This window comes from Brachycentrus maculatus, unplaced genomic scaffold (assembly GCF_059751285.1).
Source record: "Brachycentrus maculatus isolate JH-2025_06_01 unplaced genomic scaffold, ASM5975128v1 h1tg000343l, whole genome shotgun sequence".
Lineage (NCBI taxonomy): Eukaryota > Metazoa > Arthropoda > Insecta > Trichoptera > Brachycentridae > Brachycentrus > Brachycentrus maculatus.
In genome coordinates, this window is record NW_028281092.1 from 806,146 (window position 1) to 831,976 (window position 25,831).

At 36.8% G+C, this 25,831-nt stretch overlaps 1 protein-coding gene across 1 annotated transcript in view; it reads right to left on the bottom strand.

The window, feature by feature from the left end:
* The window catches only part of px (MAP7 domain-containing protein plexus), a 157,274-nt gene that overhangs the window by 74,952 nt on the left and 56,491 nt on the right, over nt 1-25,831 (bottom strand). Inside the window, exons 6-16 of the mRNA XM_088269254.1 lie at nt 24,796-24,958; nt 22,932-23,052; nt 21,483-21,635; nt 19,885-20,142; nt 17,160-17,266; nt 16,593-16,711; nt 14,598-14,686; nt 11,112-11,238; nt 9,075-9,172; nt 7,810-7,951; nt 7,184-7,316 (exon numbers count right to left, since the gene is read on the bottom strand). Coding sequence (XP_088125380.1) covers nt 7,184-7,316; nt 7,810-7,951; nt 9,075-9,172; nt 11,112-11,238; nt 14,598-14,686; nt 16,593-16,711; nt 17,160-17,266; nt 19,885-20,142; nt 21,483-21,635; nt 22,932-23,052; nt 24,796-24,958 — 1,510 coding nt within the window. The remainder of the gene's footprint in view (nt 1-7,183; nt 7,317-7,809; nt 7,952-9,074; nt 9,173-11,111; nt 11,239-14,597; nt 14,687-16,592; nt 16,712-17,159; nt 17,267-19,884; nt 20,143-21,482; nt 21,636-22,931; nt 23,053-24,795; nt 24,959-25,831) is intronic.

Consider the following 25,831-nt stretch of genomic DNA (forward strand, 5'->3'; position numbering starts at 1 on the left):
CCCGACTACTAATGCTCCACGCCGGGGTGGAGCACTGATCACAAGTACTAACAACTAAAAGTATTTCAAATAACAAAAAAATACTTGTTTATTGTAACTGGACACAGTTGGTAGAATTCCATATTGAATTGTTGGGTAATATATCCAAAATTAAACAAGGTTTGTTGGATTGAATTCTACATTTATTTATGTATATGTTAATCCGCCTCCGTGGTGTAATGGTCAGAGTGTTTAGCTACCGTGCTCTGGAGGTCCCGGGTTCGATTCCCAGGGGGGATGAAAATAAATATTAGTGATTTTACACTAATATTTATTTAATATTACCCTGGACTGGTTCCTGAAGCGCAAGAGTGATCACCTTGCCTTCATGAAAGTAATGATCAAGATAACACTGGGTCAATTCGATGCGGTGCCCTATGCACCATTGGGTGGGGATAAGGGTTAAAAGTAATAATATGTTAATACGTGACGCGTTTCGTCTTCTTAGGACATTATCAAACACTCGAGTGTTTGATAATGTCCTAAGAAGACGAAACGCGTCACGTATCAACATATACATAAATAAATGTAGAATTCAATCCAACAAACTTTGTTTCATTTTGGATATATTACCCAACAACAAAAGATACATCTCAACACAGATGAAGGAAAATATGGAACAACATTTTGAGTGTGTCCAAATACTTGTTCACAAAATCTGGATTATCTCCAATTACAGGAGTTATTTACACGTGTGTAGAGTGATCACTTAAACCAGCCTATGACGGTCGTCATCCCCCGAAAATGCCCAGACTTCCATATTCTTCTTCATCTTTGATGAGATGTCAAAAAATAATATGAAAATATAGAAGTCTGGGTACAGGGCTTACGTCACAGGCAGTGGCGTGCACAGACTTTTTAACCTTTCCGTTACGGTGCTAAAAAACATCCGCTTGCGACGGTGTTATGTATTTTGTACACCATATGAAAATAACGGGAAAAATATGAATTTTTCTGAACGTTTATTGTCTATAGTTGAAGTTAAAATGTAATAATTTTGTGATGTTGGCTCTCGTAAGAATCTGAAAAACGAGAAAAAATACTTCGCAAGTAGCCGCAATAGCTAGCGTAGCGACGCGACCGCCGCGTAGGACAAGCTGCACAATACTAAACACGCTACGACATGCGCGTATACGAAAAAAATATATGGTTTTGAAAAGAAGAGAGTTATTGAAAGGGAAGGATTTTAAAAAATTATAAAAAAAAAATAATTTTTCTATACATATATCGTAGTCATACAGGAGAAAGTGACCAAGTGCATTTTTTTTTTACAAAAACGTGATTATTGGCTATTTGATATCTTACTAGCCTAATATTGCCTGAAAAAAATGAAAAATATATTGACTTGTTGAAAATGACTAACTGCATTGACGTTTATTTTCTTGCCTAGCAAAAGTGACTTAAATGGCCCTCCTGAACATTTTACGTTATGTTAGTTCGTCACTTTTTCCTGTACGACTACGATATATTCTAAAAATCCAATATATATTAATAAATGTGCGCGGATATACGTCTGGCCCCTAGCGCGGTCTCAGCCTCATTGGAGATCTCAGCCTTAATTAGAGCACCTACCAAATTGCTTGAAAATATTTTTCAATAAAAAAATTTGCGATTTCGACAAAAATACATTTTGCTCATTCCTTTCAAGAACGTCATAAATAAAAAACTTGATTTTTCAGGAGAACGTTTTTAAAGTTAAAAAATAAAATACAATGTATTAAAAATAAATATCAAGCCACTCATTTAACTTTTTACTGTGCAACAGATCTTTTCAGGAAAAAAACCCGAAGGTTTTTTCTCCGTTAAAAAAATATTTAGTATATTTAAAAAAAATAATTAAACAACACCTTTTCTTCAAAATGCAAAAACAACACTTTCTGCCCTGTAGCAGGTAAATATAAAGTTAAAAATATGCCTCTTTTGCTGGGATATAGTATATTTTCTGGGCATTCCGAAAACATGCACAACTGAAAATTGACGGTTTTTGATTTATGACGTTCTTGAAAGGAGTGAGCGATTTATTTAAATTGCAAATATCTAATTCCACATGCATATACCACACAACCGATTGGGTTATCAGACCCGCGGATTGAAATAGTGCAGGAATAATATATATGTACGGGGTTGGTGGTGCATCCTGACACCGGGGGTAGGGGGAGGGTGTCTCATGTGCACTCAATACACACACACACACACGGACTCCCATACGACACCAATACATGCAGATCATCTACACACGGATCAGTTCAACTCGCTGGTAAAGTATAACCCTTCAGAGCATCAGAGATGGTAAACGTACACAAATCATTTTTAATATAGCTAACTGTTGATCATTGTTCTGATCATGTTCTTATTTAAAAAAATATTAAATTGTAATGTTTTTTTTTTCATTAATATAAAAATAAATGTAAAACCAGCAGAATTTTTTTTAGTTGGTTGGAAGATATTGCTTCTTAGCAATAAGCCCGCCAACGTACATATTTATTTACAGTACATGAAGTTAAAATAAATAAATAAAAAGTATTTTTTCTTATTTGTTTTTCGCAGATACTTTGTGGCACATTTTATAAACTTTATAAAATAAAACAACTTTGTTTTTAACCACTTTTTTACTGGTACATTTTTTTTCCAACCGGTTTCGACAAGAATAACTATACGTATTCCTAGAAATAACAGTAATAAAAATTCCACATCCCCACCCCTCTCACTTCAAAACTAACTTAATTCCTTAAACTCACCCAACTATGAATATTTAAATGTTTTAGAATTAGTACATGTTAAACCCTTACAATGACAAGGTTCTCTTCGAAACCGGTTAGAGAAAAAATTTACCGATAAAAAAGTGGTTAAAAACAAAGTTGTTTTATTTTATAAAGTCAAATACTTCTAGATAGAGCAGATACTTCCAGAGCAAAATCTCGAAATCGAACCTCCGAGATGAAGACTCTCTGATCCATAACCGGAAACACTTTGCGAGACCAAGTAAGAAATACCGACATCCGGAGCATGTGTAAGACGGGGGATATCGTGAGGTGGGGACGACAACGAAGGCGATACTGGAATGATCATGTAAACAGAATGTCAGATGACAGACTTCCACGTATCGCCCTTCAAGGAATCCCTGAAGGAGGCAGACAACCAAAAAACAACGACAAGACAGCTGAGAGTCAACATCCCAAGAGCTACAAGCGGAGGCATAAACAGATACTTAGGAACTAGAAAAAGAAGAGAAGATAATAATAAAACCCTTATCCGCACCCCAATGGTGCATAGGGCACTGCTTTATATAAACGCAGTGTTATCTTGATCGTTTACACAAGAAGGAAAGGTGATCAGCCCCCCCGCTTCAGGACCAGTCCAGGGTAATATTGAATAAATATTACAGTGAAAAAAATCACATAAGTATATTTATTTAACCCCCTGGGAATCGAACCCGGGACCTCCAGAACGGTAGCCAAGCGTGCTGACCATTACACTACGGAGGCGAACAGAGGAGAAGAAGAAGAAATAAAAAAAGGTTTAGCAGCCCTGCCTGTGAGTAATCTGATTTCGTAATGCATATATGCAAGTGTGGGTTAGACCGTTATTACTGCCAATCACTGATGCGGATCTAAACAAACATGTATGGTATTGCTTCGTGAATGTAATATCAAATTGAAGGGTAGTTGCTCATTTTCTTGATCAATAACTGTAAAACACATAAACTCGCATCAACACCATACCGATTACCATAAGATATCGGGATCAACATCAAAATTGCAGCAATACCTCAAAAATTGCTACTGCTACATACTATGGTATACTACTATGCTAATGGTAGTCCATTAAATTTATTTGTCCGCCTCCGTGGTGTAATGGTCAGTACGCTCGGCTACCGTTCTGGAGGTCCCGGGTCCGATTCCCAGGGGGGGGGTCAAATAAATTGAAGTGATTTTTTAAAATTTAAGTGATTTTTTCACTCGAATATTTATTCAATATTACCCTGGACAAGTAACTGAGGCGGAGGGCTGATCACCTCCCCTTCATGTGTTAATGATCAAGATAATACGACGTTTTTATGATACAGTGCCCTATGCACCATTGGGGTGCGGATAAGGGTTCGAACAACTAATCCTACCATCCCGCTGTTTCACCGCAGCGGTACGCAGAGAGGATGGAACGCCACACTCTTCTGTCCTGACATACACCTCTCGCTTCCTTCGCATTCATACATCTATTCATACATGCCCTCAGATTATGTAGACTTTCCTGTCATGCTAGCGAGTGGGGTGCGCGGTGTGGGGTGGTGACGCAGTGAATAGGCAGCGCGCCAGCAGGGGAGTGCTTGCCAACAATTTGTAGCACTAGCGGCACCTTGCCCCCCCCCCCCCCCCCTGGAACTAATAACGGGGCTACCCTCCCGCAATGTGACACCTGTACGCCGATTTGACCACATGTTCTTTTTATCGGGAAGTGGTTCTTTAACCATTGATTAATTCATGACATATTACATACTCAAAACATATATCGCTCACTCCTTTCAACAATGACATTTTTCAAAAATCATCAATTTTCAGTTTTGCTAAAATGTTTTTGGTAAATTTGGAGCTTTTCTTACTGTTGTACATTTTACCATAGTCATGGTATGTACATTGAAACATGGATATTGCATAATGGGCATGGGATGTAACACAAGTCGCTCACTCCTTTCAATAACATCCCAGCAAAGGCGGCATATTTTTAACTTAATATATACCCGCTACAGGGCAGAAAACGTTGTATTTGCATTTTGAAGAAAAGGTATTGTTTGATTATTTTTTAAATATACTAAATATTTTTCAAATGGAGAACAAACATTCAGGTTTTACCTGAAAAGATCTGTTGCACAGTAAAAAGTTCAATAAGTGGCTTGATATTTATTTTCAATACATTTTATTATATTCTTAAACTTTAAAAATCATCTCCTGAAAAATCAAGTTTTTTGATATATCGCTCACTCCTTTCAAGAACGTCATAAATCAAAAATCGTCAATTTTCAGTTGTGCATGTTTTTGGAATGCCCAGAAAATGTACTATATATCAGCAAAAGCGGCATATTTTAAACTTAATATTTACCCGCTACAGGGCAGAAAGTGTTGTTTTTGCATATTGAAGAATAGGTATTGTTTAATGGTTTTTTTTTAACATTCTAAATATTTTTCAAATAGAGAAAAAACATTCAGGTTTTACCTAAAAAGATCTGTTGCACAGTAAAAAGTTCAATAAGTGGCTTGATATTTATTTTTAATGCATTGTAATATATTTTAAAACATTAAAAACGTTCTCCTGAAAAATCAAGTTTTTTGATTTATGATGTTCTTGAAAGGAGTGAGCGATATGACATTGTTGAAAGGAGTGAGCGATATATGTACTTAATTAGTATTTTTTTACTTAAAAAGTGTTCATAAAACAAAGTGCAACAGAGAAAAACCAACATGGCAAAGTAACGTCAGTTATAAGATAATTAATAATTTGATTAATTGATTCGGCTGTCACTTTGTGGTAAAATCTATCCATTTTTAATTTTAATTTTACTTAGTAAATATGTACCACTATTTCTTAAAACCTATTAGTAAAACCTACCAGTTAGTAAAATTCTGTCTTTAACCTCTTCCCGCGGCTCGCATAACCATATGTGCTTTTGCCAAACAAGCCCCATACTGGGCTCGCACAAGCGTATATGTTTTTAGTTTGCTCCAAGTTTCGAACCTCAATTCAACTCTGAGGGAATTGTTTACGGTGTGGAACCTTGGACCAAATAATACGTTAATCCTTGGTCTTATGACATCTGTTGAAATGTGTGACTTATAATTTGTAACTTGACAAGGATAAATAAAAGAACAGATCCCTGATTTTTCTGGAGGTTGATAATTCATCTGCGGCATTATTCATGCCCTATATCTGCCCTGTATTTGTCCGCCTCCGTAGTTTAATGGTCAGCATGCTCGCCTACCGTTCTGGAGGTCCCGGGTTCGATTCTCAGGGGGGTTTAATAAATATAAGTGATTTTTTCACTCTAATATTTATTCAATACATATTACACTGGACTGGTACCTGAAGTGGAGGGCTGATCACCTTTCCTTCATGTGTAATCGATCGAGATAACACTGCGTTTATATGAAGCAGTGCCCTATGCACCATTGGGGTACGGAAAGGGATTATTATAGTATTTTCTGTCTCACTCTCGATGCTACCCACTCTCGCTATTCATTCGATTTTATTGATTTTTTCTGAGGTTTTTTTTATGTTTTTCGATGTTTGGACGCAAGGATGTCTCTCAGAAACAAATTCAACGCGGTCAAAAGGTTAAAAGGTGTGTTTTTTTCTTTCTCTTTTTTAACAATTAATAAAGCGGTTTAAAAAATAAACTTCTGTTGAAGTAAATCATAAAACTTAAATCCTGCATTTTTTAAATAGAAGGGGTTGAACCGGTTAACTGCCAAAAGCATCTTAAGACGCATAATTTTCTGTGAACAGAGCGCCGCTCATACAAAAATTACGTCTTAAGACACGCCGTTTTAAATGGACTTTTAGTAAAGAAAATCAATTATTTAAAATGTACGAATATATTGAACACATAGTCACGTCTATTGAGAATATCTTTGCATACTCGGAATTGAAACAGAATTTGTTTTTACCACTTTAAACGTGCGCTCAGGGTTGTCCGATAATCACCGAGTTGCCGTCACTGCCAAATCTGATGACAGTGATTTTAGTGTCGATTCTGATGATTTTTAATTTTTTTAAACCATAGTGTGTGTGTGTATAGTTTTAATATTAAACTTACATAAACAATTACTTTTGACACATAATTTAGTTTTCATATTTTCTATGACAAATTTTGGGACAACCCTGCACCATGAACAATTAATTTTATGATTATGTATAGATAAATGACTGCTGCGCTCTTCATTTACTTGGTAAGTTTTATAAATAAACATTATTACACTTTCAATAACGATATGTTTAGGTTTTATTTTTGTCGTAAAATTCGCGGCGTACTGGGTACCGCCATATATGTACCTACCGGCAGTTAGAAGGTTAAGAAATTAACTTCCAGCATGGAGTATAAATCCAACAATGCACTGTATGTAGGTGGCATAAAATTACCAAAAGAGAGACTTACCCTGATCTTGCTTCTCAGGAATGGTGTGTGATGATATGATTTTGGATCCAGACTTCGATCTGTCGATGATGGAACTGTGCTTGGGAGAGTTGTTCTTCTTGCTAGGTCGGGCGGCCGACAGTGACTGCGGTACCTGCATTTGATAAAGAAAGAAAAAAAAGCAATTAAACAGATGCTTACACCGTTTGAGAATGTACTGATACAAATGTGGGATACTATTTAAATGTAATTTTCAGTGTGGTAGCTTGTGAAAGTTTTTGGTTATATTTTATTGCAGATTATAGCTAAAGGAACGTTCAACAAAAGCACAAATTTGTATTCATAAGACGATATTGAATAAGTGAGAGGTTGAATTGATTAAGTTAATTTTGACTAGCAAGAAGATAAATTTGGAATAAAAAGGTTTAAATTGTTATAGGAAAATATTTGATATATGTTTTTAAATGACAAAAAATTCATTTTCTATTTAATCAGGAAGCTCAATTTAGTATGCAAAAGGTTCAACTTGACATGCAAGAGATTCCATTTGATGTGCAAAATATTCAACATGATTTATTAGATCCGTCATCCCTATAACCGAGTGCAAGTCACAGGTATGACCGAAGAGTGCAAGACGAGTCACGTACCAGCTTGTCGCTGCGCTCTCCCGAGGGTAATCGCGCCACGGTAGACTCGGCGCTGTCCTCTGGCGGTGGCGGCAGCCGCATCCAGTTGTACTCGCGCTTCTCCACCGGCACCCCCCACCTCTCGTACTCCTGCGCCTGCATCCTGTACAATAACACAATGCGTTACAAGACAAATTGACTCACTCTGAACCCACTCTGAACATTTTTTCTCATAACTGATCAGCTACTCTGATCAAAAAAATGCAACGTTTTTCTACCATTAAAATAAATATTTTGGTTCCCTAATTTTGGGACACTATCTGGCAATTCGTATGACCATGTTAATTACTGTATTTATTTGAAATATTTTTTGGTAGAATGTACTTCGGTGATAGAGAAATCAGTGATTAAAGTTATACCTGCGCCGGGCCAGACATTGTGGCCCACGGAGCTGCCTACTAGAATCATACGGGCCAGAATGTCTGGCCTGCAGAGTGGTAAGAGTTAATTTCATTCATTTATTCGGCAGTCACTTTGTGGTAATATTCATCCATTTATAGCTCATTGTTGTCAGGCGGTTTTTTCATCAACCCCATCCAACCCTAATTAGGGTCATATACTAATTTCAAGTAACTGCAAACCCTATTCCGATCTGTACAATGTTTTTTAGATGCTTTTAAGCGTTTCCCGCAAACAATATGTTGATTGAATTTTTACTTTGTAAATACAATTTTTTTTTAAATCTATTGTGACATGTGTTTCAATGTATTCTGCATATTTTCAAACACCATGTACGTGAAGCTCACAAATTGCTCACTCCTTTCAAGAACGTCATAAATAAAAAATCGTCAATTTTCAGTTGTGCGTGTTTTCGGAATGCCCAGAAAATGTACTTTATCCAAGCAAAAGACTCATATTTTTAACTTCATACTTACCCACTACAGGGCAGAAAGTGTTATTTTTGCATTTTGAAGAAAATATATTGTTTAATTCTTTTTCCTTAAAAACCTGCAGGTTTTACCTAAAAAGTTGTACAGTAAAAAGTTCAATAAGTGGCTTGATATTTATTTTTAATACATTGTATTATATTTTTAAATTTTAAAAACGTTCTCCTGAAAAATCGTGTTTTTTTATTTTTGACGTTGTTGAAAGGAGTGATCGATATGTCAATCGCTCAAAAAGTAAAGGCGTCAAAAAGTATTTGAGTGTCCCAAAGTAGTTCTAACAACACACTTGAGGCAAATAAAATGGGGATATTCTAAGAGTAGACCAACTCGTAAGCGTACCTGAGACTTTCGTAACAGTCGAGGCAGACCACCGCAAAGTCTCCATTTTCTAACAACAGCGAACTTTCGTTTCGCCTATGTATGAGAAACGGAAATTCCTGAAAGTAAAATAAATAACATTATTATTTAAAATTATAATAATTTTTATCACTCCATACAATATGTATCATTCAATTTTGTACCTATGATAATCTAATAATACCTATGATAATCATATTGCACAATTTTCGCCCGCCTCCGTAGTGTAATGGTCAGCACGCTCGGCTACCGTTCTGGAGGTCCCGGGTTCGATTCCCAAGGGGGGTAAAATAAATATAAGTGATTTTTTCACAGTCATATTTATTCAATATTACCCTGGACTGGTACCTGAAGCGGAGGGCTGATCACCTTTCCTTCATGTGTAAACCATCAAGATAACACTGCGTTTATATGACGCAGTGCCCTATGCACCATTGGGGTGCGGATAAGGGTTTTATTATTATTATATATATGTATGAGTGATAACCAAATTTTTTCCCGCAAAAAAAATGGGTGACGTCTTTGGAGACATCTTTATGGATTTTTACTTATCCACCTTTATCTTGTGACAAATCAAGAAACCAAACAAAAAAATTGACACTAAAAATATGGTGAAATTTGAAGCTACTATTAGCTAATCCAAATTATAAGTATAATACTTCTTCATCTTCTTCTAGATCCTAAGGATCTGTTTGTGCCTCCGCTTGTACGGCTGTCCAAATTTAAAACACAGTAAGGGACATTTTTTTGTAGTAGGTTTTTTTTGCATTTTTGGACTAAGTAGAGTCTACTTAGTCCATAAATGCAAAAAAAACCTACTACAAAAAAAATGTCCTTTACTGTGTTTTAAATTTGGACAGCTGTGTAGCTCTTGGGATGTTGACTCCCAGCTGTCTTTCCACCTTTTTGGAGGTCTGCGTCCTTCAAGTATAATACAATTGAAAATAATATTTTTAAGGATTCCTTAGTATGTAAATTAATTAATAATGAATCTCATATAAGTTTCTTTTCATTGGGTAAATTGATTCACATCCTACAAATACGAAAACATACCTAAAGCTTGTAAGCCTATCTCGGTCTTATTTACCTCAATATCTATAGGTGTCTAGGCCTTCCCTGGACATCCATAGGTATATCTGGGAATTTTTGCCTGTCCTAGACAATATGTTTCTGTTTTTATATCGGCTTTAGAAAGCTGTGTTTATTAACACACTTCGGATGGGATAGGTATTTCTCTATCTATTTGATCACACAAAATGCCGAACCCTCTTCTAGTGGAACGGAAGGTCTGCTGATGACAGTCAACAGTCCGGCTTCTCCTGAGGAGTGCAACGTGGTTTCCTCCCAGCAATGAGCAAATGCTGACAAGTTCCTATTTGACCCACACTAGATTATCCCTCCTGTTCCCAACACAGATTCAAATAAAAACATATTTAATTAGCTAGAAGAAACAAAAATCCACTAAATGATCTATAAACCTTCTACATAATAATAATAAAACCCTTATCCGCACCCCAATGCTGCATAGGGCACTGCGCAGTGTTATCTTGATCGTTTACACATGAAGGAAAGGTGATGAGCCCTCCGCTTCAGGTACTAGTCCAGGGTAGTATTAAATAAATATGACAGTGAAAAAATCACTTATATTTATTTTACCCCCCTTGAGAATCGAACCCGGGACCTCCAGAACGGTAGCCGAGCGTGCTGACCATTACACTACGGAGGCGGACAATAATAAGCAAGGTAAATAATAAATGCAATTCCCATCTAAAAAAAAAAAACATCTATTTGATCGATTGATGCTTAAGGACGGGAAGGGTATTTTCACCTTCTGCGCAGGCCTCATTTCAAAGTCAGAAAAGAAGGAATTATCCAATGTTTTTGTATGAATATCATATACCAATCTCTTTGTTAAGGTCTTGACTATATGTACATAATTATCAAATCCCGTCGCCAGCGGTTCGCAGGCGTAAAATATAGTCGCCTGAATGTATGTATTAAGTGTCGCCGTGTACTTACTTTAATTGGTAATGCTCTAACGCGTTTCCTATAGGTGGTGACGCAGCACAGCAGGCAGCAGTAGTCGTGCGTGTTGTACGTTCTCTGGTCCGGTGGGGTCATTGCGTAACCTACGGCCGCCTCGTACCTAAACAATTATCCATACCAATTATTAACTACCGACAATTTAACAAAAGACTGCACATATACAGGTATACAAAAAATTTAATCGATGAAATGCAATATAGAAATTTAAAAAAGTATGACATTGAAACATTAACAAACCTTATTGGTAATATAGATAAAATCAATCTCATGGAATATAATGAAAAATCAGAAGCACTTATTAATTGTATCACGGAAGCAATCAATATTATGATTCTGATTCAGTCGTTAAAAATACAAGTAACAAATAAATGGTATAACAGAGAACTACAATCACTTCAATATGAGAGAGATAGGGCATATAAAATAGCAAAAATTACAAGAACAACACAAGATTGGGTGACTTTTAAATGATAAGAAAAAAGTACTCTAAATTATTAAAAAAACAGCACAAATTAGTATTTTAACGCTAATGTAAGTTTATTTTTACAGTAGAATCGCGATATAACGAAATCCAAGGGACCAAAAAATATTAATTCGTAATAACGAATTCCCACATATAACGAATTTTTTTAAATCATACTTAGTATGTATATGTTGCGTGCCGTTGCAAAAAATGTTGCGCGGCTTTTCAAAAAGATCGCAAGTTCTGCAAACAAAGGAGAAGGGGGCCATAGGGAACTGAATATCTACATATTTTCACTAGTTTTCTTATTAACCTTACGGTGATAAAAGTGCCGCGGGAATCGATGATACTCGTATGTATTTTGTACACAATATGAGAATGTGATTTTAAAACAGGAAAAACGTAAATATTCATAGTTGCTTTTACTGGCCATATTTAAAGTTGAAATATAACAATTTTGTAATGTTGGGTCTGGTAAATATGTATCTGAAAATGAGAATAATAACATCAAATATAATAATAATAATATCACAAGTAGCCGCCAAAGCCGAGAACGAGAACGGCTTGCGCGCTACTGACGGCCAGTGTTGTCAGACGTCAAAGAGTAGTTTTCGATATTGAGATTGCGAAATTACGAGACGGCGAAAAAAATTTTTTTTCCAAAATTTACGCGATGAATTTTTTTTCGCCGTCGCTAAAAATTTCCTAAAATCCGTTAAAATTCCGTTATAATCCTTCAAATTCCGTTTGATCTCTTTATTCCTTCAAAATCCGTATAAAACGGACAAATTCGTATTTGTCCAAATTGTCCGTCATATTTAATATTCCTAGTTGCTTTTATTGGCCATATTTAAAGTTTAAATAAAACAATTTTGTAATGTTGGGTCTGGTAAATGTTATTCATAATGTCATTCATTTGCAGCGACGGAAATAAATAATTTGTAAAAAAATCGGGAATCAAATCCTAACATAAAATCGTAAAAATACACAAACGTTTCTGTGTTTGCGCGTGTGGCGTGCTTTGTAAGTATGCGTGCATGTCGTACGTCGTAACACGTTACTCCGCTAGTCCAATAGTGTGCAGATTGTCTTACCCGACACTACGCCCCACTTAGGGCGCTTGTCCACTGCCCGAAATTCCGTGTAATTTTACTGTCCGGCACGTCAGTTAGCGTTTTAAAATGACGATTGGCTTGGATTGGCTTGTGCTTTTGTCCATCTTTCTTCGGATCGGAGCTCTTGATCGGTGCGTGAACACGTTGCGCGTAAATTCGATCGTAAAATCGTCGTTTTAAAACGCAAACTGACGTGTCGGACGGACGGTAAAATTATTCCGTGTAGTGGACAAATGCCCTTATGATGTAGATAAAAGACGGATGCAATTTGAGGATTATTATTGTCAACAGAATCATTTCATTGAGATAAAAAGATGGATTGTAATTTGAGAATTATTATTGTCTACCATTGAGATAAGCAGGTGGACTGATTATGGGAGAGAATATACTTGAGAATTTTTATGGCCTACAGAAATAATTTCATTGAAATAAGAAGAGAGATTATAACTACTTCGCCTACTTTCAAAATCCGCCAGATCCATATAAGTCGATTTTACAAAAAAAATCCAAATTCTCCGGATAACATTTATGTTTCAAAGATTTGTCTATCTTTATATAAAATATTTTAAAATAGAGAATTTTCCCATTTTTTTGGAAAGTTTTTCAGTACTCAAAAAAAAACACGAGACACAAATCGATAATGACATCATCTTAACTTTTGACCTATCTCCGCTCTCTGATTGACCGATATGGGTCAGAAGGCAAGTTTCATGAATATATCGGAATTTGAAATACAACGCTGTTTTAAGTATTTTTTAGCGGGGTTTTCAAGTATTTAAAAATTTTGAACAATAAAAACCACAACTGGCATTCCGATAGAGTATTTATTTTAAAATCTTATAAAACTGGATCTAGCGGATTTTGAAAGTAGGCGACACAACTAAAGAATTATTATTGCTAAAGTAAATCATTTCACTGACTCATTGACTCTAATTACTAATTACTACAAAGCTGATGGGATATTGTATTGAATTACTTTTAAAAATCGCCATAAAACCATCGGCATATGGTGCGGCGACGCGGCTTGAATAATTTTATCTTAATATTTTTTATTTCCGCGCGGCGCCGTGGCGGCGCGGCTTTGAAATATTTTTATCATAACATTTTTTATTTGTTATAAATTTACTTAAATGTATTGGCACTTTTTCGTACGGGACAAAAGTGATTTTGTTATACATAATAACGGGATTTCGTTATATAAATGCATTTTTGTATGAAAAATTAGTTTTAGGGAATAAATTTGGTTTTTTTTTTCGATATACGTCATTTTTCGATATATCGCGATTACTTATATCGCGATTCTACTGTACTTCTTATTTATATGTACAAACCCTGTAAGCGAACTCCCTCTCTAAACACGAGCAATCTGCTCTCTTAGTGAGGTAGCACGTAAAAAAAACTATGTAACTATGTTGATTATTTTGCCATACAATGTATCTTTGATTAAAAAATTTATAAATAAAAAAAAAAAAAAAAAAAACGCACTATCTGCAGGAAGGGTAATATTACCGTTTCACTAGACTGGTGGTGTTGGGCGGGAAGGGTAATTTTACCTTTTCACTCGACTCGTCGTAAATTGCGTGTAAGTTATTTTTACGCATGACTTTTGCGGCATCTTTTGATCTCATTTCGATGTATACAGTATGGTTAAATGTTATCACTTCTTTTCAGAGATTTTTATCTCTATTATGAGCGCAAATCCGCCCGCAGATAGTGTGTCAAGAGAAAATTACGAATCAAGGCAAAAAAATTACATGATCATAGACTCCAACTGGGTATCCATGTTAATGCGCCACCTTCATAATATCCCAGATTCTATTCCTATCAGGGTGGTGTTTAAGTGTTTCTTTACTAAATAATTTTTTAAAGTAGAATGCGTACCTTCTCCATTGATTTAATAAGGAATGATAGCAAAATGTGCAGACTAGGGCTGAACCGTCTCCTCTCAGCTGTTCGGCATTTGGTAAACTCTGAAAAAAACAAGACATTTAGGGAAATAACCTATAAAAAATTACTATTGAATAACCTCTCAGACAATATGCATGGTATTCTAATCCAAACAGAATTAGACCCTCAGGAATATGAACTAGATCAGGGCTGTCCAAACCATATACGATCCCGGGACAATGCGAACAACTTAAGAGATTCAGAAGAATGTGTGACAAAACGATGTATGATAGATATTCGAATAGTGAAATAAAGAAGGAATGCAAAGCTGAGATAAGCATTATCGATAAAATTAAGAAAGGTGTGTTGAGATGGTTTGGACATGTAGAACGAATGAGTGAGGAAAGAACGGTAAAACAAATTTATGAGGCGAATGTAATTGGAAAAAGGAGGAGAGGAAGATTGACAAAAACATGGCACGATCAGGTATGCCAAATACTTGAAAGTGATCAGGTTAGGAGTCGTAATAATCAGCGGGTATGTATGAGGAGATGCATGAACGTGGAAGAGGCGAAGAATGTTTGCAAAGACAGAGTGGTGTGGCGTTCTATTCTCTTTGCCTACCCCTGCAGGGAAGCGGCGTGATGGTTAGTTAGTTAGTTAGTTTTTTAATACATTGGATGGCCGCAGAAACGAATACTTTTGACTTTATTAAGAAAAAATTTAAATAAAAATCAACGACAAGTGTAATCCCAGTAGAGCACTGGCTTCAGACCAATCAAGTAAAGAGCTGGTACGGTTGATGTCATGTTCATCTGACAAACACGGCAAGCAAATATACAGTTCAGGAATCCCCTAACAGTAGTGACAAAATTTGACCAAATGAAACATTTTATTTCATTATTTGGGATACCATTAAAATGAAATGTTCTTTGAAATAATTTTTCATATTTGTGGTAGATCAAAAACAAGTCGCGGGCCGTGTTTTGGACAGCCTTGAACTAGATGTTGCTCTTATAATTCAAGGCTGTGAAATTAACGAAAACAACTAACTAACTAACTAACTAACTAACCATCACGCCGCTTCCCCGCAGGGGTAGGCAGAGAGAATAGAGCGCCACACCACTCTGTCGTTGCAAACATTCTTTGCCTCTTCTACATTCATGCATCTCCTCATACATACCCGACGATTATTACGACTCCTGACCCGGCCGCTTTCAAGTATTTGACATACCTGATTGTGCCAAGTTTTCCTCGGTCGTCCTCTGCTTCTTTTTCCAACTACATTCGCCTCATAAATTTGTTTAACCGTTCTTTCTTCACTCATTCGCCTTACATGTCGAAACCATCTCAACACACCTTTCTTAATTTTATCTCAGCCTTACATTCTTTCTTTATTTCATCATTCGAACATCAATATCATCTGTGGATTTCTTATGTTTTTGTAGAATTATTGACTTCACGATTGAAATTTTACTATAGTATGTTAAGTTTTTATAGCAAAACTAATCAATGGTGGAATATTATTAAAACCAGCTATCAGCTTTATCATGTTGGACCGCGTGAATTGATCGCATTTACTTTTCAGTACACAATATTACTTTATTTCTGTCATATCAACAAAATGGGAAAAATGGCAATTAAAAGAAACAGAGAGAATAACATGCTTTATAAAATTAAACAAATCTGTTTTAACCACTTTTTTTTTATTATTAGTACAGTTTTTAACCTACCGGTTTCGACAAGAACCTTGTCATCCTCAGGGTTTATTAAATTCATTTAATAAACCCTGATGATGACAAGGTTCTTGTCGAAACTTTAAAAAAATTGGTTAAAAAGTTAAGTGGTTAAAAAGTGTACTAATAATAAAAAAGTGGTTAAAACAAAGTTGTTCAATTTTATAAAGTTTATAAAATGTGCCACAAAGTATCTGCAAAAAACATTCAAGAAAAGAATAATATGCATTGGATGGATTGATGCTGTGTTTACCTGATGTGTTAATAAATTAGGAAAGTAGGGCGCGTTCCCCTGGGGGTGCCCGTACAGCACTCTGGCCAGCGTGAAGTCAGAGTGGAGGCCGCACAGGAAGCAGTATATTGATGTACACGCTGTAAAAAATCATCACCATCAACTAACTTCTAAAAATATATGTTGTAATAAAGATGATATAAGTGAAGGTCCAGGTGAGGACAATTACTGCTATGCGGAAAAATAAATGGAGTGGAAGGAAGGTTTTATTGGTTTTTTTTTTGGATGGGAAAAGCATTTATTTACCTTGCTTATTATGTCCGCCTCCATAGTATAATGGTCAGCACGTTCGGCTACCGTACTGGAGGTCCCAGGGGGGGTCAAATAAAAACAACTGATTTTCGCACTGTAATATTTATTCAATATTACCCTGGACTGGTACCTGAAGCGGAGGGCTGATCACCTTTCCTTCATGTGTAAACGGTCAAGATAACACTGCGTTTATATGACGCAGTGCCCTATGCACCATCGGGGTGCGGATAGGGGTTTAAACAAAACAAAGTATGTATTGGAATAGAAGTGGGTTACCGGAATTAGAAGCTATAGTCCGTTCAGAGGTAGTGGAGGGCGGGGTGGGGATCACTCTCTCCCCGTTGGCTGAACAGTTGGAGGGCATCGGTGAAGGTATATTGTATCTGGAATCACACAATAATCTATCAGGCTCGTTCAGTTTGTTTATAACCCATATTATTTTTTTGACATCTCATCAAAGATGAAGAAGAATATGGATATCTGGGCATTTACGGGGCTGACGACCGTCATAGGCTGGTTTAAGTGATCACTTTGCACACGTGTAACATTCACCAATTCTACCCATTATTGACAACCACACTACTCAAATTCTTGGAAGTTCTATATATATGAACCAATTTAGAAACCTTGTTCTTGAATCACTAAAACTTCACTAGAGACATCTATTGGTGAGATGTAAAGAAGCTTTTTATTAAGCAGAAACTCTTATATTATTGTCAAAAAATAATATGAAAATAACTCCTGTAATTGGAGTCCAGATTTTGTGAACAAGTATTTGAACACACTCAAGATGTTGTGTTTATAACCCTTTTATAAGCTCTCAGGAGTGATATCAACATGTATGGCAGGTGCCAACCTGCCCAGATGAAAGCTATATATGAGAAGAAATATCTCTGAATAGAGATGTGACCAATGGGTAACTAACTGTTACTTTTCCGTATACCCGATTGGGATGGTATTTATTACACTTCTTTACAAGTTTTTTGTGTATAATACACAAATGTATTCGGAGCTAGAAATAACCAATATGCAACCAAATTCGTATACTGATTGGCATGATAGCATTTTTACCGTTGCAAACAGAACATATTGTATTATTAACTATAATAAATCCTAGTACATATTCAGAACTGAACTTTATGGGTTTTTAATAACTATTATACATATTGTCCGCCTCCGTGGTGTAATGGTCAGCGTGTTCAGCTACCGTGCTGGAGGTCCCGGCTTCGATTCCCAGGGGGGGAGGTGAAAATAAATATTAGTGATTTAACACTGTAATATTTATTTAATATTACCCTGGACTGGTTCCTGAAGCGCAAGAGTGATCACCTTGCCTTCATGTAAGTAATGATCAAGATAACACTGCATCAATTTGATGCAGTGCCCTATGCACCATTAGGTGCGGATAAGGGTTATAAAAAAAATATAATTATACATATTATTAAAAAGGGTTTTTGTAACTTCATATTATTGAGAAACGGTATTTTGTAACTTCGTTTTATTGTGAAAGGTTACTTGTTTGTAATTTCATATTATTGACAAAGGATATATGTAACTTCATATATTATTGTATTTTGTAACTTTATATCAATGAGACTATATAATTAAGTTGTATTTTATTGTTAAAAAAACACATAAAAATCAATTTTGTGACAATTGTTTCCCGTAAATTATTATTGCACATGTTAAAACTAAAACTTGAATTGTATAGCTATATAAGGACCGTCAGTCCATTTAATCTTCACATTCATTTGAAAATGCCATAACTAGGCGAAACAATTGTCACAATATTGATTTTTATGTGTTTTTTTGACAATAAAATACAACTTAGTAGACAAAGAAAATCAGTGTTTGATTTAACATTTAATAACATTTAATTAACGAAGGTTTGATAGTCCCAAGAATTAACAATAAATATGGGATTCGAACACTGCAATATATCATTCTGAACATTTTTAATTTGTTGCCGACAGATGTTAGAGGCCAAAATAAAATATGGAACAAAGGCAAAATAAAGGAATGGGTATGATCAAGAGTTAATTTTATGAAAATTGTAAAATTGTTACAATGATTAAAGAAAACACTTGTTTTTTACCACTTGAGTTTTATTAAAGACTACATGTTTCAGAAGTTAAACTTCCATCATTCAGGTCTGTATAATAACTACGGTTATAGTATTGTCTGTATGTTATTATACAGACCTGAATGATGGAAGTTAACTTCTGAAACATGTAGTCTTTAATAAAACTCAAGTGGTATAAAACAAGTATTTTCTTTAATCATTGTAACATGTCTTACCACAAAGTTAATGCCGAAACAATAAATAAAATGTAAAATTGTTAATGTTTTTTTAAAAATATGTTTTTAAATAAATGAATACAATTTATGTTAATAAAAATACAACATTTTGAGTGTGTCCAAATAGTATTTGGACACACTCAAAATGTTGTAAATAAATTATGTGGTCAAATTATAAGCTTAAAAAATAATAAAAATGAAAATGGTATTTTCTGGGGTTTCTCATGTGTGTGATTATAATCCAGGATTCGGACCTCACATACTAATATAAGAATTTCTGCTTGATAAAAAAGCTTCTTTACATCTCACCAATAGATGTCTCTAGTGAAGTTCTAGTGATTCAAGAACAAGGTTTCTAAATTGGTTCATATATATAGAACTTCCAAGAATTTCAGTAGTGTGGTTGTCAATAATGGGTAGAATTGGTGAATGTTACACGTGTGTAAAGTGGCCACTTAAACCAGCCGATGACGGTCGTCAGCCCCGTAAATGCCCAGACTTCCATATTCTTCTTCATCTTTGATGAGATGTCAAAAAATAATATTTAATAAAAATAAGTAAATAAAATAAAATACACAAATTAAGTTCTACTAGTAAAACGCCAAATCTATAAATAGACTAGACTAGAATATAAAATTGGCTAGCGTATGATATAGTTACGTCACCAACACCCAAAGTGCGTACAGTTACAGTTTCCAGTTACCTCCGGTGTTCGAGCGGCACGCGGTCCGCGTCCATGGTCTCCCACTGCTGCGCGAGGTGGTGCACGCAGCGCGAGCACGCCAGCACGCGCCCCGCCGCGCCACCCGAGGCCCCCGCGGCTCCCGCGCCCGCGCTGCCGCCGCCGCGCGCGCCCGACGCCAGGCACGGGAAGTGCATCGCGTGCGAGTTCATGTACTCGGCCGACGTGGACAGCCACTCCATGGACGAGTGCGGGAACGTGCCCGCGCAGATGTAGCACCTGGGGAGGGGGGACATCAGCTCTATCAGTCACATAGGTCAATGCAATAAAACCTCCTTATGAAAATCTGCTTCTGTATCCTAGTCTGTGTTAATGTGTCCAAAAGTATGGCCGTACATGGTCACTCAAACAAAACCTTCCCCAAGGAGTATGGGGCGTACATAAACGCACGCGCTTATTTTTTTAAAAAAAAAATTATGTTAGCTCATATTAAATTTAACACAAACTATTTTTTACACTTAATTTACATCATATATCATAGTCATACAGGAGAAAATGACCAAGTGCATTTTTTACAAAAACGTGATCATTGACCATTTGATATGTTACTAGCTTAATATTGCCCTGAAAAAAATCCCAAAGGATTTTAAACTTGAAAGTATAATATATTGACTTGGTAAAAATGACTAACTGCATTGATGTTTATTTTCTTGCCAAGCAAAAGTGACTTAAATGGCCCTGCTGAACATTTTACGTTTTGTTAGTTGGTCACTTTCTCCTTTACGACTACGGTATATATATTTACAGCTTCTTACAGTAAACTAAACACATGGTGAAGGGGGGTATTGTTTGCATGCTGTGGTAGTGATTGTCCTGACGAAGAGACGGGTACGTCCCGAAACCGGTAGACATAAAAATCTCGGTGAGTGGTTATATACTAATATTATTAACAATTTAGTAAAAAAATAAATAAGTATTTACATTTCTTTTTGAATTCTTTCAGACTCTTTTCATACTTCATACATTGGGGCATCTTGGTTTCATCATACATTTTCAAATCCTTATACATTATACAATTTTGCGACTCTGTTTTTAATTTTATCCCAATTTCTATAACTAAAGCTAGGCGACATTTATTTCTAAAATGACACTTGTTCTTCAATCTGTGGTTGTAGCGTCGTGACGAAGACGGGCAGACGCTCGACTGCGAAACTGTCGTCACGGGTTCGATTCCCGCCAATTGCAAAATAAATTCAAGAAAGATTAATTTTCAATTGGTTTGGGTGCTGGTGATGTATTTTTCACATTTACCTTCCCTATCCTTACTATCCTACCTGCAGACAAGCTTCTAAAAATAGAGGCTTTTCTAGTTATTGCTTAAATTTTTTTTTTTTAAAACATAAAAATATGGGCATATATGAACGGTTGCGCTTATGAGTAAAGCCTTGTCACATTATTTCTAAAGTAGCACTTGTACTGCAATCTGTGGTTGTGTTTAAACACTAAAACCACACTTGTTTAACCCACGATAATTGACCTAAAACAAAGTTTGCATGACATCGTAATGACAAAGTGCTGTCGAAGAAAACCCACGAGATAAAACGTGAATGGTGTCTCACCGATAGTTGCCGACGCCGTTCTCCTGCGCCGGCGTGTCCTGCGGCGCACCCCCGGCGGGCGCCGCCTCGCCGCCGCCGCTCCGGCTCTCCGCGCCCCGCGTCGCGCCCCCCGCCGCCCGCGCCACCACCCCGCCCATGTCGTACGGCTTAAATCTGCAATCATAATGGAGGATTATGATGATGATCGTGATGGAGGCATGTTCAAAAATCGACATGTCATCGGAGAAAGCTCATCGTCTATCTACCTGTCTATTTGATTACGCATTTTTATCGATTGTTGCGCGGTATGATCGATAATCCTGAAATCAACCGGAAAATTGGTCTGTATGTTCCCGATAGTTACCTAAGACAGCGTCGGCATAGATTGTTTCACATTCCTATACACAGGACCACCCTGCCGATGGTTATGCCTGTAGGAAGAGCTACCACTAACAAGCTACTGTTGAACAATATCTCATTGAATATTGATCTGTTCCATGTGTCTGAAGGAGTTTTCCGAAGCGGGATTCTTCTACACCTTTAGCAATAGTTCTTGCATATATTTTATTTTAATGTATACGATTAAAAAAATTTATAGTTTGTTATGTATATATTAATTGAAATAAATAAATTGAAAATTGAAAAAATGTTTAGTGTAGTAGTTAGCGCATTCAGCTACCATGCTGGAGGTCGGGGCTTCGATTCCCAGACGGCTCTAAACAGAGTGATTTTTCACAAGATTTAAGAAGAGTTCAAATTTGAAATCGATATAGTGATGTTCATAACTGTGAGAATTATTTATGGTACGTAGGGTAAAAAAATCGACTAATCGGTGTTTGGTCGTTTATAGAAGGCAGCGAAAAGAAGACAAGTCGGCTTTTGGTAGTTAATGTGATAAAAGAAGATGCACTTTCCCTTACATGCGCCGAATGATGCATAGGATAATAAAAGATTATAACCTAAAACACGATGAAGAAAGCATCAGAGTAATATAATATTTTACCTTGATGGTAATTACACAAAAAAAACAGTATCACACAGCCTTCATATAGATCACAGGAGGTAATAACTAGGTCAGAAGTGGTAGCAACTGGTCCCGGGAGGTAGTGACTAGGTCATGGGTGGTAGCGACTGGTCCCGGGAGGTTCTGACTAGGACCCTGAAAGTATTGACTACATCCCGGGAGGTAGTGACTAGGTCACGGGTGGTAATAACTAGGTTACAGTTGGTAATAACTAGGTCCTCGGTGGTAGCGGACCTAGTCCTTTAATATATTGGTTAGGTCCCGGAAAGTAATGACTAGGTCCCGGGAGGCAGCGACAAGGTCACAGGTGGTAATAATTATATCCCGGGAGGTAGCGATGAGGTCGCGGATTGTAATAAATGGATCCCGGGAGGTATCGACTAGGTCACGGGCAGTAGAGACTAGGTCCCGGGAGGTAGCGACTAGGTCACATGGTGCTGGCTTACCTTATATCTCTCTCCTGTGTGGGATGTGAAGGGGTGGAGGGTAGCAGCTGCCCGTTGTCCCCGTACATGGGGTACTTCAGGGGGATGCTCTTGTTGCAGGATGAACATATCTGGACCATACCTGCAAGATCAAAACAAAAACAATTCATATAAATCCTGACAATACATCGCACAAAATCGCTCACAGAACTATAGGAACTTAAATAATACAAACATGCCAATACTAAAATTTGCAAATTTTCGTCAATTTACGTATTTTAATATATAGTATAATTAATATATTTAATTTTTTGATTTGATGATAGGTTCCATAGTTAAAGCATTTTGAATATAGCTCTGGATTGAGGTCACTGGTGCCCCCCATGGCGCTGCGGTCCAACATAGGCGAGGTCACCGATGCCCCCCATGGAGTTTAACGTGCTTAAACGACTACGATACAAATAAAAATTTATTTCCCTCATTTTGTCCACTATTGAACATCGTATGTTGGACTGTCGTCAATTGGCCTTCCGTTCCACTAGAAGAGGGTTGGGCACTTTGTGTCCTAGCTTGGTTTATGGTACCAATGTCCTTCACTATTTTTATCATGGAATGTCTGTTGGATACAGTAAAACCTCTTATAACGAGCATAATTCTTTCCGGAATCTTACTCATTATGCCAAACATTGTTTTTACTGGCGTGGAAGTCCCGCCACACAAGTTAATGTCATGAAAAAGGGACTTGCTCTTTTTCTGTAACTCGTTATGCGAAATGTTACTCGTTATGCGAAATGTTACTCGTTATGGGAGCAAATTTTTCAAATATTTTTATGCTCGCTATGCGAACTACTCGTTATGCGAATTACTCGTTATGCGAATTACTCGTTATGCGAACTACTCGTTATGCGAACAACTCGCTATGCGAATTACTCGTTATGCGAATTACTCGTTATGCGAACTACTCGTTATGCGAACAACTCGCTATGCGAATTACTCGTTATGCGAATTACTCGTTATGCGAACTACTCGTTATGCGAACAACTCGCTATGCGAATTACTCGTTATGCGAATTACTCGTTATGCGAACTACTCGTTATGCGAACAACTCACTATGCGAATTACTCGTTATGCGAATTACTCGTTATGCGAACTACTCGTTATGCGAACTACTCGTTATGCGAACAACTCGCTATGCGAATTACTCGTTATGCGAATTACTCGTTATGCGAACTACTCGTTATACGGTCAACTCGCTATGCGAATTACTCGTTATGCGAACTACTCGTTATGCGAACAACTCGCTATGCGAATTACTCGTTATGAGAATTACTCGTTATGCGAACTACTCGTTATGCGAACAACTCGCTATGCGAATTACTCGTTATGCGAATTACTCGTTATGCGAACTACTCGTTATGCGAACAACTCGCTATGCGAATTACTCGTTATGCGAATTACTCGTTATGCGAACTACTCGTTATGCGAACAACTCGCTATGCGAATTACTCGTTATGCGAATTACTCGTTATGCGAACTACTCGTTATGCGAACAACTCGCTATGCGAATTACTCGTTATGCGAATTACTCGTTATCCGAACTACTCGTTATGCGAACAACTCGCTATGCGAATTAATCGTTATGCGAATTACTCGTTATGCGAACTACTCGTTATGCGAACAACTCGCTATGCGAATTACTCGTTATGCGAATTACTCGTTATGCGAACAACTCGCTATGCGAATTACTCGCTATGCGAATTACTCGTTATGCGAATTACTCGTTATGCGAACAACTCGCTATGCGAATTACTCGTTACGCAAATTACTCATTATGAGAGGTTCCACTGAATTTCTAATCTGCAGGAAGATGGAAATGTTGGTTTACCCTGCGGACTGATGGGACTAGCGTCGGGGAAGGGCTTGTGCTGCGTGAGGAAGGGGAAGTAGGCCTCGCGCTCCGGGTTCCGGCAGCAGTAGATGAGGCGGAGCGCCGACGAGGCGGCCGTGGCCCCGCACACGTAGCACACAAACGTAGCCTTCGAGGCGTTCTGAAACACAACAGAATATTCAGTTTAAAAAAATCTAATTCATATAAATAACTCCTAAGCAGAGCTGGCTCGCCAGGCCGGCCATACAAAATGAGCGCTCTCCTTTGAGCTTCTCGAAAGCCAATATCAAATGCAATTGCAATATTTTTAAATTAGAATATAATAGAGACATCTATTAGGAAGATTAAGATATACTAAAATATTATAATTTACCGATATTATCAAAGTTACAGTCATATTTATAAAAGCTTTAACATTTTTGTTGAAAAAATCACGGCCTGCTGGGTACGGGCATATTAATACCTTCCGGCATTGAAAGGGTTAGGTTACAAATCGTGACCCACCAAAAGGCATTGTACAGTTGGGAATATGGTTTGCGGTTACTTGTGATTAGTATCGACCCTTATTAGTATACTAATTAGGGTGAGTGTTGATGAAAAACCACCTGACAACAATTTGTTAAGTTTTGAAGAATATGACTTTATAAAATATGTAATTACTGCAAAAAACAAAAATTTTTACTGGGTGACTATCACTCACTCTAAAACAAGCACAGTAGATACAATCATTGTACGCATACAATTTTTTTATTTGCCATTGACTTAATGGAATAACGTGGCAAACATAAAAATAAAACACTCATATAAGACCAGTTTTTTGAGTTTATTAATGTAAACACAACTAGTTTGTATTTTCACCTGTTGATGAGAACATCTTTAGTTCTCGAAACTAGTCGTGTTTACATAAACAAAGTCAAAAGAGGTCCCATACAAGTGTTTTTATTTTATATTAATATTCAAATCATATTCGCATTTTTTTATATTTTCTGATAATCCAATCTTTTTTGCTTTCCGACCGTAACCTCAGTCCCAA